Consider the following 20,765-nt stretch of genomic DNA (forward strand, 5'->3'; position numbering starts at 1 on the left):
CACGGGGAGAAAATGCAAACTCCACACAGAAAGGCCCTTGCCGGCCGCTGGGCTCGAACCCAGTACCTTCTTGCTGTGAGGCGTCAGTGCTAGCCACTACACCACCACGCTGCCCCCTGAAGACTTTCCCATGGAGGAAAACCTACTGTCCATCATAACACTGGAGACTCCTTCCATAAATGTTCAATAATCTATGTTGAAAGAAAGAAAGAAAGAAAGAAACTTACTTCATTATTCCCAGAGACAAATTCACACATTACAGCAGCAAGCAAAAAAGTATTCAAAAATGAACAAAAATAAACATATTTAAAAAAAAATGATAAAATATATACATAGAAATCAGTGGTGAACCGTTTCTATTAGAGCTGGGACTTGAGCTCAGCCAGAACTTAGCCAGACACACCAAAAAAGCAACAGAGCAAAGGATTTTACAGGCATTAGCGGCAGGCTGCCAGGTCGCTCCGCTGTGTGTAGTTGTTGATGTTGATTTTAAAAGTAACTAAGTCAATTACACAAGGAAATGAATACTTAAGTCTGAGTGAAAAATACTGTGGCGAGCATATGTGCATGGAAGAAGATTCTGGAGACAGAAATCTTAGTTTCTCGGTCGTTAGCCTGTGTTACTTGTTCTCGATTGCACTGGCTTGACCGCTTTATTAGCATTCGCTAACACTACTGATGAACGCTACACCAGCTGGAAGGTGACTTCACTGCCATGCTAATGGTGACGACTCGCGGTTAAAGGGCATATTCTGGACCAATTTCGTGGTTTTTTATATGAAAGTACGTCCATTGACACACTCATCCAGAAGGGTAATTTTGCACAAGGCCATCTGTCTACAGCAAAAAAAATAAAATAACAAAACACGTCTGGAAAAATCCCAAGGGAGTCTGGAGCCAGATTCGTGACGTCACCTGCGGAAGCGCGAGCAGGCTGTGCGAGCTTTGCACGGTTTCAGTGCACAGCCTGTGTAGACCAAGCGCTCCCATTTCTCTCTCATTGTCCGGTCTTTTGGAAAACGATGAGTACTAATCCCATCAAGATTGGTATTGCTACACCCTCCTACGATACATCTGTTAACCATTTTAATAATTACGCGATAATGTTGAAGAAATTTGCAGAAAACCACCAGGTCGTTTTCTCATAAACAAACCAGCGCTGACGTAGGATTCAGAGGGAGGCGTCCCGCACGCGACGTCACGAAAATCAATGTTTCCCAGGAAATCCAAATGCCAAGTTTTTTCAGAGGCGGACCAATTCGCCTCAAATGGCTTGATTTCAACTGAATTTTTCTGGTATTGCGCAAGGTAAAAAAAAAATCGCACAAAATGCAAAATGTGACAGATATTTGACCAAAGTTTAATATAAAATAAGAGAATTACATTTGATCTTGCTCCTGAATTTACCCGTGATATGCACTTTAAACTCACATTGGCCTTTGAGAAGGCCTAGAGCGATACATTTTTGGTCCCTCCCACTATAAATCAAAATCTGATTGGTTAATTCATCTGTCACTTCCGACATAAACATACACTGCCATGGCCTTCTGTCCCGGTAATGAAGTCCTAACCAATGAGTGAGCAGCTCTAAACTCTTCTCTGCCTAGAGACAACAAGCAAAAAAATCCTCATCAGATAACTTGATTTTAATGTTTTCAGGACAGTAACCCTTTCATTTCTGAAAGCAAATTTGATAGAAAATGAGGCCAAATGAGAATTAGAAGAGAATAATTATCATGAACTAATGAAAGAATGAAAGAATTTAAATATAACATTTGAAATACTGATATGTTTGGGCCTCCTCTGAAGGCCTAGAAGGCCTCTATGGTGCCCCTTTGGTATAAATTGACCAAAGTAAGTAAGTTTCTTACTTACGGTAAGTATGGATAGTTAAGTATAACCATATTGTCCTTTAAATCAACAATATCAGTGAGAATACTTTTTTCTTTATTAAATAATAACAAAACATTGTATCATTATTCTATTGTTGTTGAGTCCATTTCCTAGCTGTTCATTACCACTGCTACTTTTTGTCCATATTAGTCTATCATAGTATTGTATTTTGTAAATATGGAAATATTTTGCTTGTGATGCCCTGATCAAAGACAACATCTTCAATAATAAATATATTATAATCTATTTTTTATTCTGATAAAACTCTATTCTTTTGTATTGTGGCTGTCCACACGGCAACAGATTCAGGTGAATCTGATAAAATTGTTTATTGTTTCAGCCTGGTGTCCACACAGCACCGGCGTTTTGGGTGCCCCAAAATGATATTTTTTGAGAACGGGTTCCAGAGTGGAAAAATCTGGCAATGGCGCCGTTGCGAAGTCATCTGGATGAGTAGAACGGATTTGTTTACGATGACGTCACAACCACATGACTAGAACAAGCAGCACTCTCGCTGTTTTGTATGAACCACTGCATTGCATTCACCTTTGTATACAGCTTTTCTTTTAAATAAACAAGTAACTGAACCATTTCTTGAATTTCTTTTTTTTTATTGGATAAGACTGCTTTTCAAAATGTTCACACACAATATAAAAAGTTATATAAATTATATAAAAATGCTTTTCAAAATGTTCACACACAATAAGAAAATTAAGTTATATAAAACTATGCACACTAATAAAACTAATTTGTACACACAGAAGGCACGATTTCCTCGCGTAGTCGCAGCCATCTTCTTCTTGTTGTTGTGTGTTTGTTCCTGAGAGTGCTTCACGCTGGGTAGAAGAAGGGGTTTATGCGCATGCGTCCTACTTCTTCTATTGTTCTGGTGTCTCCGATGGGACCGTCTTACAGCGCACGTAGAGGTGTGGCATGTGTATTGCATCGTTTTCAGCAAGCGTTGCGTTGCCATATGTACCTGATATTTTACTGATCCGTTGCCCATGTGGACACGATATTTTTTTAAATAAAATCTCGTTGCCGTTGTCGTGTGGTTAGTGACTCCAGAAATGCTTCCTTCTTCATGTTAGAAGCTTTGATATGCAAATGATCATAATGGTTTAATTAATATGCAAATTAGTTTAGGACATCATGTGGGAACTTCTAGCAATTTTTTAAGCATGCAATAACTCGGTATAAACTAACTGCTCTCAGGTTAACGTTTATGAACTCTGCAGCCTGAACATATTTTAAAGCGGTACGTGTTTCTCGAACCTCCCACAGGAATGCAGAAGAGCAGTTGTGTGAGAATAGGAATACCTTGAGAAAACCTGATGTGTCAAACTTGAATTTCAACGCTTTTCTTTTACTCCAACTGGGTTATTGTGTGACCAAGAGCCACATCAGAGTCAGGCTTTGACATGCGCAGCCCTGACTTTACAGTCTAGGGGACACCGCTCTGGTTTATTCTGGTTTACATACAGAGATTATGAGCATGAATAAGCTTTATGAGGTGTCATAAATTACATTTTCAAAAGAGGTTGTAGGGCAGCCTCTGTCCGCCTGCCTGCTCTGTGGTTTTGAAAGGCCACCATGAAGCCTTTTGTGCTCCGTGGCTTACCATGGGAAAATTCTTTAAACAAATGTCACCCTGCGACCCCTCCATGTAAAAACACTTCTGAGAGCTGTGGATTGTGCTGCACGGGCATGCTGCGGTCCACAGGAACGTTGTGTTTTCTTTATCTCGGTCCACATGTTAAAAAGAAAGGCTATTTTCAGTCTGGAAGGAAGCAAACAAACGTTTGTTTCAGAGAAACAATCATCTCAGAGCAGACAAGGTGGAGTGAGTGAGTTGATGGACACTCTGGCTGGACCGCAGTGTGGGTAAGTAAAGAACAGAATCATTTTTTGTTTTGGTATAAAAAAAAATTTGTCCTTCTTTTGAACACAATTCAATGGATGCTTCACTGCACTGTCATTTGAATATTAACATCACCATTGGATGCGACACAGAACTTTTATAGGACCAGTGTTTCAGGGATTTTGCACCCCCTCCTGGTGGTGGAAGATCTCATCTCATCTCATTATCTCTAGCCGCTTTATCCTGCTCTACAGGGTCGCAGGCAAGCTGGAGCCTATCCCAGCTGACTACAGGCGAAAGGCAGGGTACACCCTGGACAAGTCGCCAGGTCATCACAGGGCTGACACATAGACACAGACAACCATTCACACTCACATTCACACCTACGGTCAATTTAGAGTCACCAGTTAACCTAACCTGCATATCTTTGGACTGTGGGGGAAACCGGAGCACCTGGAGGAAACCCACGCGGACACGGGGAGAACATGCAAACTCCACACAGAAAGGCCCTCGCCGGCCACGGGGCTCGAACCCGGACCTTCTTGCTGTGAGGTGACAGCGCTAAGCACTACACCACCGTGCTGCCCGTGGTGGAAGATACAGTGCAGAATTGTAGGTAATAATAATAATGATGATAATTATTATTTTTTTATTATTATTTTATACTTAATTATACAATGTAGTAAATACAAAGAGATTGAGAATGACAAATTGCACCAAAAGTGTTACAAGTCAGAGTACTCTGAAAACCAAAATGATATCTAATATTACAAGATATTGTAAAGGCTACAAACCTTTCCAAACTTTTCCCCACAACACTCCCAAACAGTTTCATAATCACTGTGACAATAGCAAGTTAACATGACCATTAAAAGACCTAGGATTGGGTCTACACACACACACACTGTCCAGTTTATTAGAAACACCTGCACATGCATGCAGTTTTCTAACCTGCCAATCTTGTAGCTCCAGGGAAATAGATAGATAGATAGATAGATAGATAGATAGATAGATAGATAGATAGATAGATAGATAGATAGATAGATAGATAGATAGATAGATAGATAATGCAGATACAGGTGAAGAGTGGCAGCTAATGTTCACATCAAACATCAGAATGAAGAAAAATGTGATCTCTGAATTTGTTCATCGCATAGATACCATGGGTACCAAAAGGACTGCTTTGCTTATTTCATCAACTCAGGATATAATGGGCACAAGCTCATCAAAAATGGACAGTTGAAGATTAGAAGAAAAAAAAAAATCACTGACAGTAGTGGAACCCAAATTGGCCTTCTGCTGTTATAGTTCATCAACCTCAAAGGTTGATCTTTTATCCATGCTGAGATGCTTTTCTGCTCACCACCGCTGAGTGACAGCTTGAATCAATCTGGCCATTTTCCTCTGACCTCTCTTAGCAACAAGACGTTTCCACCCACAAAACTGTCACTCACTCAGTGTTTTTTGTTTTTCACACCACTCTGTGTAAACTCTAGAGACTGTTTTGTGTGAAATTCCCAGGAGATAATCAGTTTCTGAAAAACTCAAAGCAGACTTCTGGTGCCAACAACCATGCCATGATTAAAGTCACAGAGATCACACGGAAACCTGTACCTGCATCAATTATGCATTGTGCTGCTGCCACATTATTGGTTGCTTAGATACCTGTATAAATGAGCAGGTGTACAGATGCTCCTATTAAAGTGAAGATTTAATATACACACACACACGACATATATCATCTCATTATCTGTAGCCGCTTTATCCTGTTCTACAGTACAGGGTCGCAGGCAAGCTGGAGCCTATCCCAGCTGACTACGGGTGAAAGGCGGGGTACACCCTGGACAAGTCGCCAGGTCATCACAGGGCTGACACATAGACTCAGACAACCATTCACACCTACGGTCAATTTAGAGTCACCAGTTAACCTAACCTGCATGTCTTTGGACTGTGGGGGAAACCGGAGCACCCGGAGGAAACCCACGCGGACACGGGGAGAACATGCAAACTCCACACAGAAAGGCCCTCACCGGCCACGGGGCTCGAACCCAGACCTTCTTGCTGTGAGGCAACAGCGCTAACCACTACACCACTGTGCCGCCATATACACAGTTGCAATCAGAAATGTTCAACCCCCTCACCTCAAAAGACATTATATTGATGTGGATGAAAGATAATGACAATAAATGAAAAAAAAAAACCTCATTGAAACAACAAAAAAAAAATTTATTGATACATATTTGAGTTATTTTGACAACAGAAGTTGACTTAACTTTGAAGTTAATGTAAATCTTTTAACATGTGCATGTGCACCATTATTCAACCCCCAGCTTCAGTACTTTGTGGAGCATCCTTTAGCTTTTATAACTTCTAACAAACGTTTTCGGTAACTGCTGACAAGCTTCTTACACCTCTCGACTAGAATCTTTACCCATTCTTCACGTGCAAAAGCCTCCAGCTCAGTGATGTTTGATGGCTTCCATGCTGCAACTGCCTTCTTTAAATCTCACCAAAGATTTTCAATCGGATTTAAATCTGGTGACTGAGAAGGCCACTCCAGGACGTTCCAGGATCTTTTTCTCAACCAAGCTTTGGTTGACTTGGAGGTGTGCTTGGGATCATTGTCTTGCTGGAAAGTCCATTGATCACCAAGGTTTAATTTGTCAACAGAAGGCATCACGTTCCTCTTTAAAATGGCCTGGTATTTTTGGGAATCCATGATGCCGAGTACACGATCAAGATTGCCAGGGTTTTTCTTAGTTGTCCTGACTAAGTGGCTCAGGGCCCTTGATGAAATTTTGGGCTTTCTTCTACAGCCAGGCAGGTTTGGAGCTATTCCATAAGTTTTAAACTTCCTTATAATGCTCCCAGTGGTGTGTCTTGGCATGTTAATTTTTTTTTTTAATCTTCTTATACCCAAGGCCCTTTAGGTGTGATGAAATAATCTCCTCTCTCAGCTTTTGTGGAAGCTTCTTTGCCTTTCCCATGATTACAACTGACCTTGAATCATGGGTGGGGTTTATATATGCATCACAGCTTAAGCAAATGAAGGATCATTATAGAGTTCCCAAAGGCTTAATTATGTTTCAACTCCACTTTAGGCTATAAAAATTGTCAGAAAGCTTTAAAAACAACAATATTATATAGGGGTTGAGTAATTGTGACATGGTTATCTAAACAAAATGTACTGTTACACACATATTGTGACATGGTTATCTAAACAAAATGTACTGTTACACACATATACTGTTGTAAAAATGTACTGTTACACACATCATGCATTTTCTGTGTTGATTTTATGCATCACTCAACTCATAAAGAAGTCATCCAAAGCAGAATCTTGCTCTTTGAAAAAACTTTGATAAATCCTTAAAGTGCCATTCCACCATTGGATGTATTCTTTGGCATAAAATACAATATATTTTATGACAACATGACTAGACAGAGAAATCTTTTAGCTTCAAAACGATATATCAAACATAATTTTTTGACAACGACAAGTATATTAATTTTGCGACCAAAGTCACCTACCCTTTTAATTTCCGCGCGGTAGTGAAACGTGATGTCATCGGCAGGTTCCCCTTCTTGTGTACCACGTGTCGGTCTATTTTTAGACCAGGAAACCCCCAAAGTGAGAGAGTCATTTCTCCTCGTATATGGGGGCCAAAAAAATTGCGAAAAATTTTGAGTTAATCTTTCAGTTAGCTAGATTTATTGGTATTAGCTAGATTTATTGGTATTATTTTTATCGCGTTCTATCCGCCATTGCTGATAATATGTGCCACGTCACACGTCACGTGGTACACAAGAAGGGGAACCTGCCGATGACATCACGCGTGGAAATTAAAAGGGTAGGTGACTTTGGTCGCAAAATTAATATACTTGTAGTTGTCAAAAAATTATGTTTGATATATCATTTTGAAGCTAAAAGATTTCTCTATCTAGTGATACCATTTATATATGTTGTCAAAATATATTGTATTTTATGCCAAAGAATACATCCAATGGTGGAATGGCACTTTAAAATCTTTGGGGGTTTGAATATTTCTGATTGCAACTGATATAATGTCTCTTTCTTCATTTTATCATTTTAAGAGAGATAGGTCTGATATGTCATATTTTACATCAACATTAATGGTTTATCTTTGGCAGAAACACAAATTGCACTTTTGAGAAACCTGCACAATCTCTGACTCCGCCCCAAACAACATTCCGCCTTTTCATTGGTCTACGAGTATGTCGTCATTTCTCCAGTGCAGCTCCTTAGATACCGGAAGTGACTTGGTCTTAGCAATGAAAACAGTATCGGAACTTTTTGGGAATAAATAGCCAACCCGCTGGAATTATACTGACTTTGGTTTACGGAGGTAAGGAATTTATAAATTATTTGTTTCAGGTCACCCAATTTAATTTGTTTGTTAGCGGAAACAATAAAATACACGTCTTGTTAGCTAGCGTGCTAGCATACACAGCGTCTGCTCCTTGTTTAAAAGGAAAGGTGTGAATTAGCAGAGGAACTGCTATATAGCTACTAAGCTATGTAGCATGTTCTTACGAATTATTATTATTATTATTATGAATGACTATGTACTTTAGAGTAACTGGAAGGAAGCCTAATGCCGTCTAAAGATAAGAGGGTCTTGTGTATATGATATTAATGAGAAATGAGCAGAAATTCATAGTGAAGCTGGGTGAGAAATACGTGCATTGCCCACATTCCTCCTAATAAAGAATCAGAAATCAATCAAATATTGAATACTGTGCCTGGGACAACAAGATACTGCCATTTTTTTTAAATAGTTAATTGCACTATATAAAAACTGTTTACACTTTATACATCTTTAATCTTTGATAGATTTCACTGCTACACTGTTTATACTGTCATATCTGCCATATTTATACTTGCACTGAAGATTCTGCTCATACTGCCATATATATTTATACTGATAATTACTATACTGTCAGACTGCTGTTCCCGTTTACATTGTTCATTCTGTTTATATTGTCATTCGTCACATTTAAATTTATATTCTGTTCACACTGCCACATTTGCACTTCCTGGATTGCCACTGTCTTTTCTTAGATAGCTTTAGCTTGTGTGTGTAAATTAAACCCATTAATATACACCCATTTTCCAAATTATTAAGAACCACTTTATGTTCATTCATCTTCAGTTAGCACGTCTTCCTAGTCAGGGTTTTGGTGAATCCAGAGTCGGTCCCAGGAAAACTGGGCGTGAGGTGGGAATACACCCTGCATGGAATGCCAGTTCATCACAGGGCACTAACACACACACTCATTCATTCATACATACCTGGGGCAGTGTAGAGTCTTCAGAAATCCCCATGGAACAGGGAGATTAGATTAGATTCACTTTATTCATCCCACATCGGGGAAATTCACGTGTTAGAGTAGCAAGAAAATGTCAAACGGATAACAAATAAAACTGAAATAAAAATTAGACAAACAAAGGATTAAATACAGAGGGCTATTTGCATTATCTACCGTGAATAATATGTGAAACTACACTCATCCCCTTTACACCAGCGCAAACCGGGTGCTAGTTCAGAGTTGGTTCAGCTTGCGAATCTTTTAAGAATGGGTTTGGTTTTCTAAAAGGTAGAGAGCCGCCATACGCTCTCAGAAAATAAAGTACATTATTGTACCTTTGGGGTACAATGGCTTGTCACTGGGACAGTACCCTCTAAGGTACTTATTTGTACCCTTTATATACTGCTTGGGACCATATATGTACATATTTGGCCCAAAAAGGTACACCTAGTTACCCTGAGGTCCAATAATGAGCCCTAGGTGGTACATTAGTGTAGATTGTACCTTGGGGGACAGAAATTGACTCCTACTGTACCTCTATTTCTGACAGTGTAGATCAATGTCATTGTGTCTCAGTATATGTTTCCACATCCCCAGGAGCACTAATGCCAGATACGACAACGGCAGACTACTGGATTAGGCAAACTAACGCTAGTTGTTGTTTTTTTTTTTAATGGCAGTCACGAGTATTTCATTGCATGTCGTACTATGTACGATTGTGTATGTGACAAATAAAATTTGAATTTGAACAATAATCCTCCCACCCCCACCCCGTCCCCCTAACATTAGTAGTTCTAGACTAGCAAAGTGTGTGTGCCACTCCTGAACCAGTTTTCCTGGTCAAAAGCTGGTTCTTTGGCTGCCAATATGCTAAGAACTGGTTCGAGATTAGGCACTGGCTCCAAACCGCCCCTCAAACTGCCTTGGTGGAAAAGGGATGATAGACAGTAACCACTGTTCTTTCCCTGTCGTGTAGGTGCACAAGTTTGTCCTGCTTCTCTTCCTCAGTGGAATGGGACCGCCGTAGGACTACCACTGACCTGCTTTTATGACAGAAATCCAGATGTAGATTTATCCAGAGACAACAGTGGCAATGGAAAAACTCCCTGAGGCAACATGAGGACAAAACTTGTAGAGGAACCAAACTCAAAAGGGAACTGATCCTCTACTGAATGACACCCAATAGTGGGATTGTAAATCATTAGTGGTGTGTTGTAAACTCATATTGCTTATTTGATGTTTCAATAAAAAAAAATGCTCGTGGAAGTAGGCCATGGCAGACTATTTAATGGCATTTTAACTTGTTTCGGGAAAGTTCATGCAAGGATCTTTTTCTTGGTAATGAACAGTCTATAAAGTGCACCTGTATGGTAGGTACACCTGATAAAATGGTCAGTGAGAGCTGTAGTGTACTGTATATGTAATCAACTCCGTGTACTGATTCTGTAATTTTGGGGTGTTGTCAGTAAACCTGCTTCATGTTGGATCGCATGACGCTACCTCATCTAGAACACTTATTGCCTTGTCTTTTTTCCTCTTTTCCAAGTCTTCTTGGTTCTTGTTTCTCTCTTGACGATGCTTGTGCCTGAATTTCCATGCATCATGGTTTTTCACTTTTCTTTCCCTCTGTTTGGCACAGAAACGCAGCTCCAGCCTGTGTGTACAGGGACAAGATGGAGGTTCCCTCTTATCAGTCGAAGCTTTTATGTGAGCTGAACGAACAACGTAAGAGGGACTTCTTCTGTGACTGCAGCGTCATCGTTGAGGGCCGGGTGTTCAAGGCGCACAGAAACATTCTGTTTGCAAGCAGCGGCTATTTCCGGGCTCTGCTGGTGCATTACTTGCAGGATAGTGTCCACAGGCATAGTACAGCTTCCCTGGACATTGTCACAGCAGATGCTTTTTCGCTCATTCTGGACTTTCTGTATTCCGGTCGTCTCGACCTGCGCACCGATAATGTGATTGAGATCATGTCCGCTGCCAGCTACTTACAGATGACGGACGTAGTGAACTTTTGCAAAGGTTACATCAAATCATCGTTGGAGATCTGTAACAGGGAGAAGGAGGGCCAGAAAGAAACGGGCAGAGAGAGAGAAGGGCCTGCTGACAGTCGTACGCCAGCTTCAGTCTCCAGTGTTCCTGCAGCGTCCACTTCCCAAACGGACAGGGGAACGCCACAGAGTATGGAGACGCTCAATTCCGTTGAGGCATCCTCTGATATTCCGTCCACTCCAGCTGCTACCAGTAGCAAAGACTCCGAGAGTGAGAACTCACAAGGAGGGTTCTCTAGCCAGCCCCCCATCAGCGCTGCTGCTAAGAGCAACCCGGCACAAGACGCAGTCAACCCATCGTCTTCAGGGATGCTTGTTGTGCCGGTACACACCAAGATCAAATTTGACCCTGATGAGGAAGGCGATTGTTCACTTGAAGCTAAGGACATGGACCTGTATGAAAACCCAAACAGTGGTGAAGACAGAACTCTCAGCTCAAGTCCTGCACCGAGCAGTGAGCCAACGATCCTGCCTCCGTACCCCAACTATCAGATGAAACAGTATGTCGACGTGCTGCTACGTGGAGGAGCCAACACTCACCGCGATGAGCTCGTGCCTCATTTTAGCCACAGTTTAGGAAACAGCAATATGGCTCGTGTAGATGAAGGACTAGGTCATGGAGGCTCCTGCAGTATGGAGATTCAAAGTGACTGGTATGTGGAGGATGCAGGTGAGAAGCTGGCTTTTGTTTTTCTTGTTTCTTTCGTTTGTGGTTGCTTTTTTTTTTTAAATAAACTTGTTTAACACAAAGGCTTAATTATCCAATGACAGTTTTCTACTCAGGGAGGCTGCATAAGTGTCCATTCTGCCCGTACACAACCAAACAGAAGGGCATCCTGAAGAGGCACATCCGCTGTCACACAGGGGAGAGGCCGTACCCGTGTGAGATCTGCGGAAAGCGGTTCACTCGACAGGAGCATCTACGCACACACGCCGTCACCGTAAGTCAAGCTTTGTTAAGCTATATCCAGACAGGCAGCTCAGAGTTTTCCTGGCATATCTGATGAGCAGGTTTCCTGCAGTCTGAAAGCATTTCTAGTCATGCAGTGCCTAAAATATCCCATAGAATATTTGAGGGGCTTGTGTATGTCGTGTACCTCAGGTCTATACCACCAGGGATTTAATGCTCCCAGAAGGGTCACACTTGGTGAATGGATCTAAGAGCAGTGTAGGGTAAACCCCTCGCGATACAGTCCTGAGATTCAACAAAATACCCAAGCCAGGATTGAGGTTAGGATGGAGCCTACAGACGGGCATTTGGTGACCAGGCCTCCCAAGTCACCCAGTAACACTACGTTCAGATTGCAACCTGAAACGACCCATATCCGATTTGTTGTGAAATCCGATTTTTTTTGTTAGGCCGTTCACATTACCAATTATATGAGACTTGTATGCGATCTCCAATATGAACGGAAAACGACCCAAAAGTGTCCCGCATGCGCAAATTGACACGTAATAAGCACATCTACGTAATACGTAAACAAAAAAAAAGCGCACTCTTCAAGTTTGCAAGTAAAGCATGGAGATGAGGCGAGACCTGGCGATGTGGTTTTTGTGGCGGCGGCGGAACTCACACAATAACCTGGTATTGTGGAGGCGATTGAGAAGCAGGAGGGCAAGGGCTTTGGTCCAGGCGCTGTGTGGGGCCGCGGCAGCAACCTCCGTTGAAAGGAGGGTATGGATGCGGAGTCGCAGCCAGGAGTGGTGGGATGTTGACGTGCTGCGCTTCTCTGATAATGATTTGTCGTCCGCCATTGTTGTTGTTTTCCACCAAAGAGGCGGGATTAGCCAACGCAGAATAGTGACGTTTGTCTCTTGTTGATGACGTGTAGGTCGCATGAATGCGACCTGTCTGGTCAGACTGCAGTCGCATGTGAAGATAACGGATATGCATCGGAATTAGGACCACATATCCAAGTGGCCTGGGTCGCATGTGGAAAAAAATCGGATCTGTGTCGTTCAGATTGTCAATAACAAATCGGATACAGGTCGCATATGGGCAAAAAAATCGGATATGGGTCGTTTCAGGGTGCAGTCTGAACGTAGTCTAAGGTTCAGCTCAAATTGGTGACATGGAGCCATCTAGTGGACTCACTATTAATAAAAATGAAGGAGGGGGGTCAGGTGCTGTGCCCGTCAGGCAGCAGGCATGTGATGGAGTCCTAGGGTTCTGACGAGACCAAAATATCAGAGTAGTCGCAGCAGTCATAATGGCCAGGGGTTCATGGGCCACCTTAGGCCCCTGAAAGCTCATGGGTTTTCCGTGCTCAGAGATTCATTTCCTGGCACTCCCTGACAGTCACTCTCCCTTTTTTTTTGTAGCAATATTAATGAGTGGGGTTTTTTTTGCCAAAAGTTGCTGTGATTGAAGACTAGGGTGCATCAGTTGCCCTCACTTTCATAAAATCTGATGCATTTTTGTTTGGGTGTTCCTTTTCACCAATAAAGACATCCTGTAAATTTTTTTTGACCATATTCAAAAGTCTAATGGTGGCATCATGAGGTTCATTTTTTGCCAAAAAACGCTTATTTTATGTTTTCGCGTAAGGTTTGAATCACAATGTTGGACTCCATTTATTGATTTCTTGTGAGCTAGAGATCATGTTAAGAACCTTTGCAAGGGATTGAGAAGCATTAATGTGATTCATAATACATTTGTATTGTTTAAAAGTAGTTGAACAATGATTCAATGAACAGCTAAAACTCAAACTGTGCTTGATAATATATTTAGCAGGGTTTTTTCTAGAAAAATTTAGTATGAGGGCGCTCACCATGGCGAGGGAGCGAAGCGGGGGGGGGGAGATGGTGCCGGTTGTCCCCCCCCGCCATGCAAAGCCTTTGAAAAATGCTCCAATGGGACATTCTGAGGCTATCTGAGAGGGAAATTGTAACAAATTGTCTGTCAACATTGAAAAAGAAAGAAGTAATCTTCTTCTGCCCCGGACAGTCTTTGGCTTTCTTCCGCTTCGTGCCGCGGGACGACATCTTTAAATGCCCAAGTGTCAACAAAAACAACTCGCGAACTACTTCTGTCAAAAGCTCCCGCGCCGGTGGGTGAAAGGTCATTCGGTCTCGAGAAATCTCGCTCTACAAGTCAGCTGACCTTGTATGTAACCCATGTTAAATCTCGCGAGAGCAGCCACGACAAGTAAACAACTAAACAACATGGCGCCTCAGTCTGGAAAACGCCAATTCGGATTGTTTTTGCACCGTCTGGTGGTGTATCTACTATGATTGGAATATTTTTGGAGCAATTATAACGTATTTGATGATCAGACACATTGTCACGTAGTGTTGCTGGGATGTTTTCACAGAGTCAGTAAGGGGGCGCACGCCGAGAGTAAGAGGGCGCAGCGCCCCTGTTCCCCCGTTTAGACGAAAGCCTGTTTAGAATATGTACTAAAAATGTGTATCTAAGATGTTTGGTATACTCTATAAGGTGCCACAATGTTTTATGAAAAGTGATCGAAATTTTGTCATAAAAGTCATAAAATAGCAGCTTTTTCCATAACTTTGAGCTCCTGGTGCCACCATTAAACTTTTGAATTTTGTCAAAATATTTCACCCAGTGTGTTTTCTTACCAAAAGGAACATAAAAACAAAAATGCATCATGATCGGAGGAACTTTTCATTTTTAGGGGGCAACTGATGCACCCTATTGAAGACTTATTATAATTAATATTCAGCTATACTGGTGTATATGGAATGAGAATAAAACAACCAGTTGATGCTCACCAAGTGTCAGCTTTGTGAACATTCAGTAACAATACATGACTATCCTGGTCTAACTCAGGGACCGGCACGTATTACGTGCATGGTGCGTAAGCGCCTCTTAACACGGATGGCACTTTACCACGAACACAGCATAAGGAAGGAGGTAAACCGGACTAGCATGATCAGTGACAGTCTCCACACAGAACTACTCGGGCAGCTTCACACTGGGCGCTTGCGTGGACAGGGAGTGGAGTATGTCTGAATATACCCTAGAACATTCGCATGGCGGCACGCTGTTGCCGCGGTGTAGGGATAACGAGAAATTTAAACAAAGGCCGCATTTTCAAGATTGACAAGTCTTTTTATTAGCGTAGCGGCAACTTTTACAGGCGTGTCGGCGATATTGTGGACGTAGCTGCAAGGAAACGTTGCGTATCACCCCGATTCGCTGAAAAGGTCTAGTTAGAACCCTGTAGTCCAGTGGTTCTCAAACTTTTTTTCACCAAGTACCACCTCAGAAAATACTTGGCTCTCCAAGTACCACCATAATGACCAACATTAAAATACAGTAGCGTAGTAGGCCTAAGTATTCATTAAAAACAAGGCGGAGGTTTTATTTAACAAGTATATTTAATATTGTTGGCCACTGTAACATTACATACAGTACTTTGAACAGTAACACTGTGTTTAAATATAGGAAAATAAAACACTGTACTTAAATAATGAATCAAATAAATTGGCCAAATCTGCAACATCTGTAGTCTCATCAAGCTGTATGGTAAAATATCTACTGTTCTTAATGCACTCAATCAGTGTCTTTTTAACATCGTCAGCCATGTCGTTTATTCTCCTTGACACGGTGTCATTTGAAAGCGGCACCAAGTTTAACTCTCTGGCAGCTTTCTCTCCACACATGATACATGTCATCTCTTTGGCTAATGGCAAACACAGCAGTTCCCCGATTGTGTGCAGCTTACCGGCTCTGGCGATCAGGAGGCTGGCGCGATATGAAGCTTCCTGTGCTTTGGCTACGGGTGTACCATAGGACAGAATGGTGGACTTGGACTGCTTCAGTTCATCACGTTTTCATAAAAAAAAATCCATTGGTTTGTCCTTTAGTGCTGTGTGTTTGGTTGTAAGATGCCGTTTGAGATGCGATGGTTTCATGGACTCATTGCTCAGAACGTCCCCGCATACAACACACTGCGGCCTGGGCAGCTCCTCTGTCCCGCTCCAAATGAATCCCAGTTTTATGTATTTTTCGTCATACTTCCTCCTCACTGGTTTCTGCCGTTTGCTAGCAGTTCTGGGGCTGGTTTTGCCACTGTCGTTAGCATCTGCGCTCGGCTCACACACGTCCTCTTCAGTTCTCCCTCTCTCCTGATCCACGCTCCCATTCGCGGATTTAAGCCACGACAGTAATTTTGTCGTACTCGTCATAATTAGCAAAGCCACCTCCACCTTTTCCCATCACAGCCTAGTCTACCAATGGCGGATAACTGTCTGTCAGCGGAACCGGCGGGAATGCGTACGTACGCTACGTATGGCTACCCAGAAGCACTTGCAAACTTTTTAAAATTATTAACTTAATTTGTATCTCCTTTCATTTTCTTGTCATCGGTTGATAAGATTTTTCATCCATTCGGATATTATGGATAGTATTTCACGTTTTGTTTTATTTTTTTAATTTTATTTATATTTAATTAAGTGATTCTTTGGCGTACCACTAGTGGTACGCGTACCACAGTTTGAGAATCACTGCTGTAGTCCATAGCTGTGGACTACACAGCTACCCAGGATTCACTGGAAAACTTGATTATATTTCAGTTGGCTTGGGAATGTCTGAGGGTCCACCCAGAGGAACTGGGGATAGAAAAGTCTGGGGGGAATTTCTCAGCCTGTTGCCACTGTGAACTCAACTAGGAAAAGCAAGCTGATGAGGGGAGGGGGTCACGCACGCACACACTCTGCAGTGAAATTGTATTACTAGCTAACTGTACATCTTTAAAAACATGCTCAATGAAAACTTTTTTTGTGAAAAATTGAGTAGTGTGCTGTGGGTCCCCCCCCAGTTGTTAATCTAACATGTCTGTCAGGATAAACAAACAAACAACTAATTATACTGATATAAAATCTGCTAGTCCTGGGTGAGGACAGTCCTGCCTACTAATCTTGTGTCCGTGTGCCCTTGTTCTAACAGGTCCATCGTGCGACCTGGCCCATCGTGTGTAAAGGCTGTAGGCGCGTCTTCTCTGGAGCTGTGTCTCAGGGTCTGAAGCGCTTTGGACTTTGTGATAATTGTACTTGCGTCACTACAACTAACGAGGACTCTCCTTCCATGAACTTGAGCAGCCAGTCTGTGAGTGTGGAACAGGGCACGACGGATTCTGATTGGCCCATCTTCATGGTGGACGGGGATGAGGAGCCTAGTGCTGGCGCTGGGGAAGTGGATGATAAGAAGGATCTCCAGAGGCAGCTTGCAGAAGGGGGAGGTATCCTGTAGGTACTGAGGCATACTGGTGTTCCTGATGGCTTCTTCCATATTCACCTTACTGAAAGTTTAGTAAACAGACCAACCAGTCAAGGCTTGGAAAGACAGATCCTGCTCATGTACACTACAGCAAGCTGGAGAGTAAATGTACAGGCAGATCCTGGGAAAAATAGTCTTGTTTGGCCTGATGCTAATTAGTACAAGTACTTTTAATGTAAGTACTGAACTGTAACAATGTTTACGGGTATGTAGTCTTTTCGAACCAAATTTCCACAACTCTGGTGGAATCAATCGATAGAATTTCATTTAAAAAAAAGAGGTTAATACAATTTAGTTATTACGCAGTGATAACTTTGCTTTAAAACATACATCAATCAGTATTTGGGTTTTGATAATGCCAATAAGTCATCTTAAAGCCGGACAGATTTAGTGAGTGTCAGGATGGAAAATCGGGCGTAAAAGAATTACCACACACATCAATCCGAAGAATATAACAGTAGACAAGTTATTACAGTGCTACAGCTATTTTTACGTACATGTGGTTTCTCTTCTCGACTGAAATGCTGTCTGTCTATAAATATACAGTGGCATGCAAAAGTTTGGGCACCCTTACTGAAAATGTCTGTTACTGTGAATGGTTAAGTGAGCAGAAGATGAACTGATCACCAAAAGGCATAAAGGTAAAGACGAGACATTTCTTTTCAGCAAGATTTGTGTATTATTTTTGTTTTGTGCAATTGGAGAGTGAAAAAAGAAAAGGAACACCATGCATAAGTTTGGGCACCCCAATACATTTGAGTTCTCAGGTAACTTTTACCAAGGTTCCTGACCTTAATTAGCTTATTGAGCTGTGGCTTGTTCAAATTCTTCGTTAGGAAAGGTCAGATGATGTAGATTTCAAAGCTGCATAAATTTTCCGACTCCTCAAACTTGTCCCTAAAATCAACAGCCATGGGCTCCTCTAAGCAACTCCCTCGCATTCTGAATAATAAAATAATTGATGCCCACAAAGCAGGAGGAGGCTACAAGAACATAGCAAAGTGTTTTCAGGTAGCCGTTTCCTCAGATTGTAATGTTATTAAGAAATGGTAGTTAACAGAAACAGTGGAGATCAAGGTGAGGTCTGGAAGAACTGCTTGTTGGATTGCTAGAAAGGCAAATAAAAACCCCTGTTTGACTGCAAAAGACCTTCAGAAAGAGTTAGCAGACCCTGGAGTGCTGGTGCACTGTTCTACTATGCAGCGACACCTGAACAAATATGACCTTCATGGAAGAATCATCAGAAGAAAACCCTTCCTGCATCCTAGCCACAAAATTCAGCGTCTGAAGTTTGCAAATGAAGATCTAAATAAGCCTGATGCATTTTGGAAACAAGTCCTGTGGACTGATGAAATCAAAATAGAACTTTTTGGCCACAATGTGCAAAGGTATGTTTGGAGAAAAAAGGGTGCCAAATTCCAGGAAAAGAACACCTCTCCAACTCTGAAGCATGGGTGTGGATTGATCATGCTTTGGGGTTGTGTTGCAGCCAGTGGCACAGGGCACATTTCACTGGTCGAGGGAAGCATGGGTTCGAATAAATACCAGCAAATTCTGGAAGCAAACATCACACCATCTGTAAAAAAGTTGAAGTTAAAAAGAGGACGGGTCCTACAATAAGACGATGATCCACAACACACCTCAAAATCTACAATGGAATACCTCAAGAGGCACAAGCTGAAGGTTTTGCCCTGGCCCTCACAGTCCCCTGACCTAAACATCATTGAAAATCTGTGGATAGATCTCAAAAGAGCAGTGCGTGCAAGACAGCCCAAGAAACTTGTAGAACTGGAAGCCTTTTGCAAGCACGGATGTGTGAAAATCCCCCAGGTAAGAACTGAAAGATTATTAGCTGGCTACAAAAAGTGTTTACAAGCTGTGATACTTGCCAAAGGGGGTGCTACTAAGTACTAACCATGCCAGGTGCCCAAACTTTTGCTTCGGGCCCTTTTCCTTTTTTTGTCATTTTGAAAATGTAAAAGATGAAAATAAAAAATAGTTTTTGCTTAAAATATAAAGGGAATGAGTCATCTTTAACTTTATGCCTTTTGGAGATCATTTCATCTTCAACTTGCTTAACTGTTCATAGTAACAGCAATTTTGACCAGGAGTGCCCAAACTTTTGCATACCACTGTACATCATAAGTCATTTCATATACAGTCATGGTTCTTAAAATTGGGTCCGGGCGGGCCCCCGGGGGTCCTTAAAGCATAGCTAGAGGGTGTACACCTCACTGTAGTCAATGGTATTGTGCCTATAAATGATGTTGAATGGAATCTAATACCAGTTGCAATAAAAATCGGTTCTGTGGGTGGAAGGTTCGGAAATTTAAACAAGGCTCAAACAGTAAAAGCATTATTGTACAACGTGAAGGATTTTAAAAAAAAAAAAGTACCCTTGACTGTAAAATGTTGAGAACCCATCATATAGAGTGTAACAAACTCAACAAATGGAAATGTGATATTTGGACTAAATCATGAAAGGCTAATATTCATTATATTTCTAATTTAAATTGTTTAGCTTATAGGGCTCAATCATGAAAATATTGTTTAATTTTAATTATAATTATCATAATTAGACAATTTTAAGTAGAAAGTTTGGCACTTTATCATTTAAATAAACAGAAAACAGGCTTTTTCCTGTTGCTTTAAATCTTCAGACCAACATGAGATGTATATTCATAGTAATAATTTAAAAAAAAAAAATACAACTTGAACAAGCCACTGTAGTATCTTGGCTGTCACAGACCTGCCCTACTTTGTCTAGTGCTCTGTGTGTGTGTGTGGCTGAATGAACTCGACATGTTTGAGAAGACAACTGTACGATTTGACCGTGGTGTGATTATCCAACAGTTAAAGCACATAGACCACAGTCAGTCTTACTTGATTACAGTATAATTAATTGTGCAGTCCTACTCTTCTGAATGTTTCTACAATGTAAATTATGATACTTTTAAAAGCATTTCAGTACATTAAGAATTTTGTGCAGCAGCCGTTAACGACATTTTGAAAGTTTCTGTAGACCTGGGAACTGAATTGTTACTGCTTCAATCATAAAACCCACAAGTGTAACTGAAAGGAGAACTGCAGTTATAGTGGGGAAGTGATGTATGACCAAAGGGATTATTATTATTATTATTTTTTAATAATTTGTATTTATGTAACTTTTGCTGTATGTTCACCTGTGAACATGAAAGGTTGCAGCTTTATTATAAAATAACATGCATTAAAAACTGACCTGTAACACTAAGCTTTAATGTATTCAAATAGCTTAATGCTATGTGCATATGGGACAGGCATACGCCATCCCAACAAGTGAACAATCAGATTCTTTCAACAAGTACAATTTGTCAGTATATTTTTAAGGGTGGTTGTATTCAATGTA

General features: G+C 41.4%; 1 protein-coding gene across 3 annotated transcripts; it reads left to right on the forward strand.

Annotated features, from left to right (window-relative positions):
* The first annotated feature begins 8,016 nt into the window (after positions 1–8,016).
* zbtb8b (zinc finger and BTB domain containing 8B) lies at positions 8,017–20,765 on the forward strand. 3 transcript variants are annotated; one of them, XM_060942714.1, is made up of 5 exons: positions 8,017–8,121; positions 10,062–10,292; positions 10,725–11,806; positions 11,908–12,077; positions 17,051–20,765. In XM_060942714.1, the coding sequence occupies exons 3-5, from the start codon at positions 10,759–10,761 to the stop codon at positions 17,351–17,353; spliced, it is 1,521 nt and encodes a 506-aa protein (XP_060798697.1). In that variant the 5' UTR covers positions 8,017–8,121; positions 10,062–10,292; positions 10,725–10,758; the 3' UTR covers positions 17,354–20,765. The 3 variants fall into 3 exon arrangements, with proteins under 3 accessions (XP_060798697.1, XP_060798696.1, XP_060798698.1); XM_060942713.1 differs by lacking the exon at positions 10,062–10,292; XM_060942715.1 differs by lacking the exon at positions 10,062–10,292 and having other exon boundaries at positions 11,920–12,077.

This window comes from Neoarius graeffei, chromosome 16, assembly GCF_027579695.1.
Source record: "Neoarius graeffei isolate fNeoGra1 chromosome 16, fNeoGra1.pri, whole genome shotgun sequence".
Lineage (NCBI taxonomy): Eukaryota > Metazoa > Chordata > Actinopteri > Siluriformes > Ariidae > Neoarius > Neoarius graeffei.

Coding starts and splice junctions, on each gene's coding strand:
- zbtb8b (XM_060942714.1), top strand. CDS start 10,759: ATGGAGGTTCCCTCTTATCAGTCGAAGCTTTTATGTGAGCTGAACGAA. Junction 11,807..11,907: donor CTGGTATGTGGAGGATGCAG/GTGAGAAGCTGG, acceptor ATCCAATGACAG/TTTTCTACTCAGGGAGGCTG. Junction 12,078..17,050: donor TACGCACACACGCCGTCACC/GTAAGTCAAGCT, acceptor TTGTTCTAACAG/GTCCATCGTGCGACCTGGCC.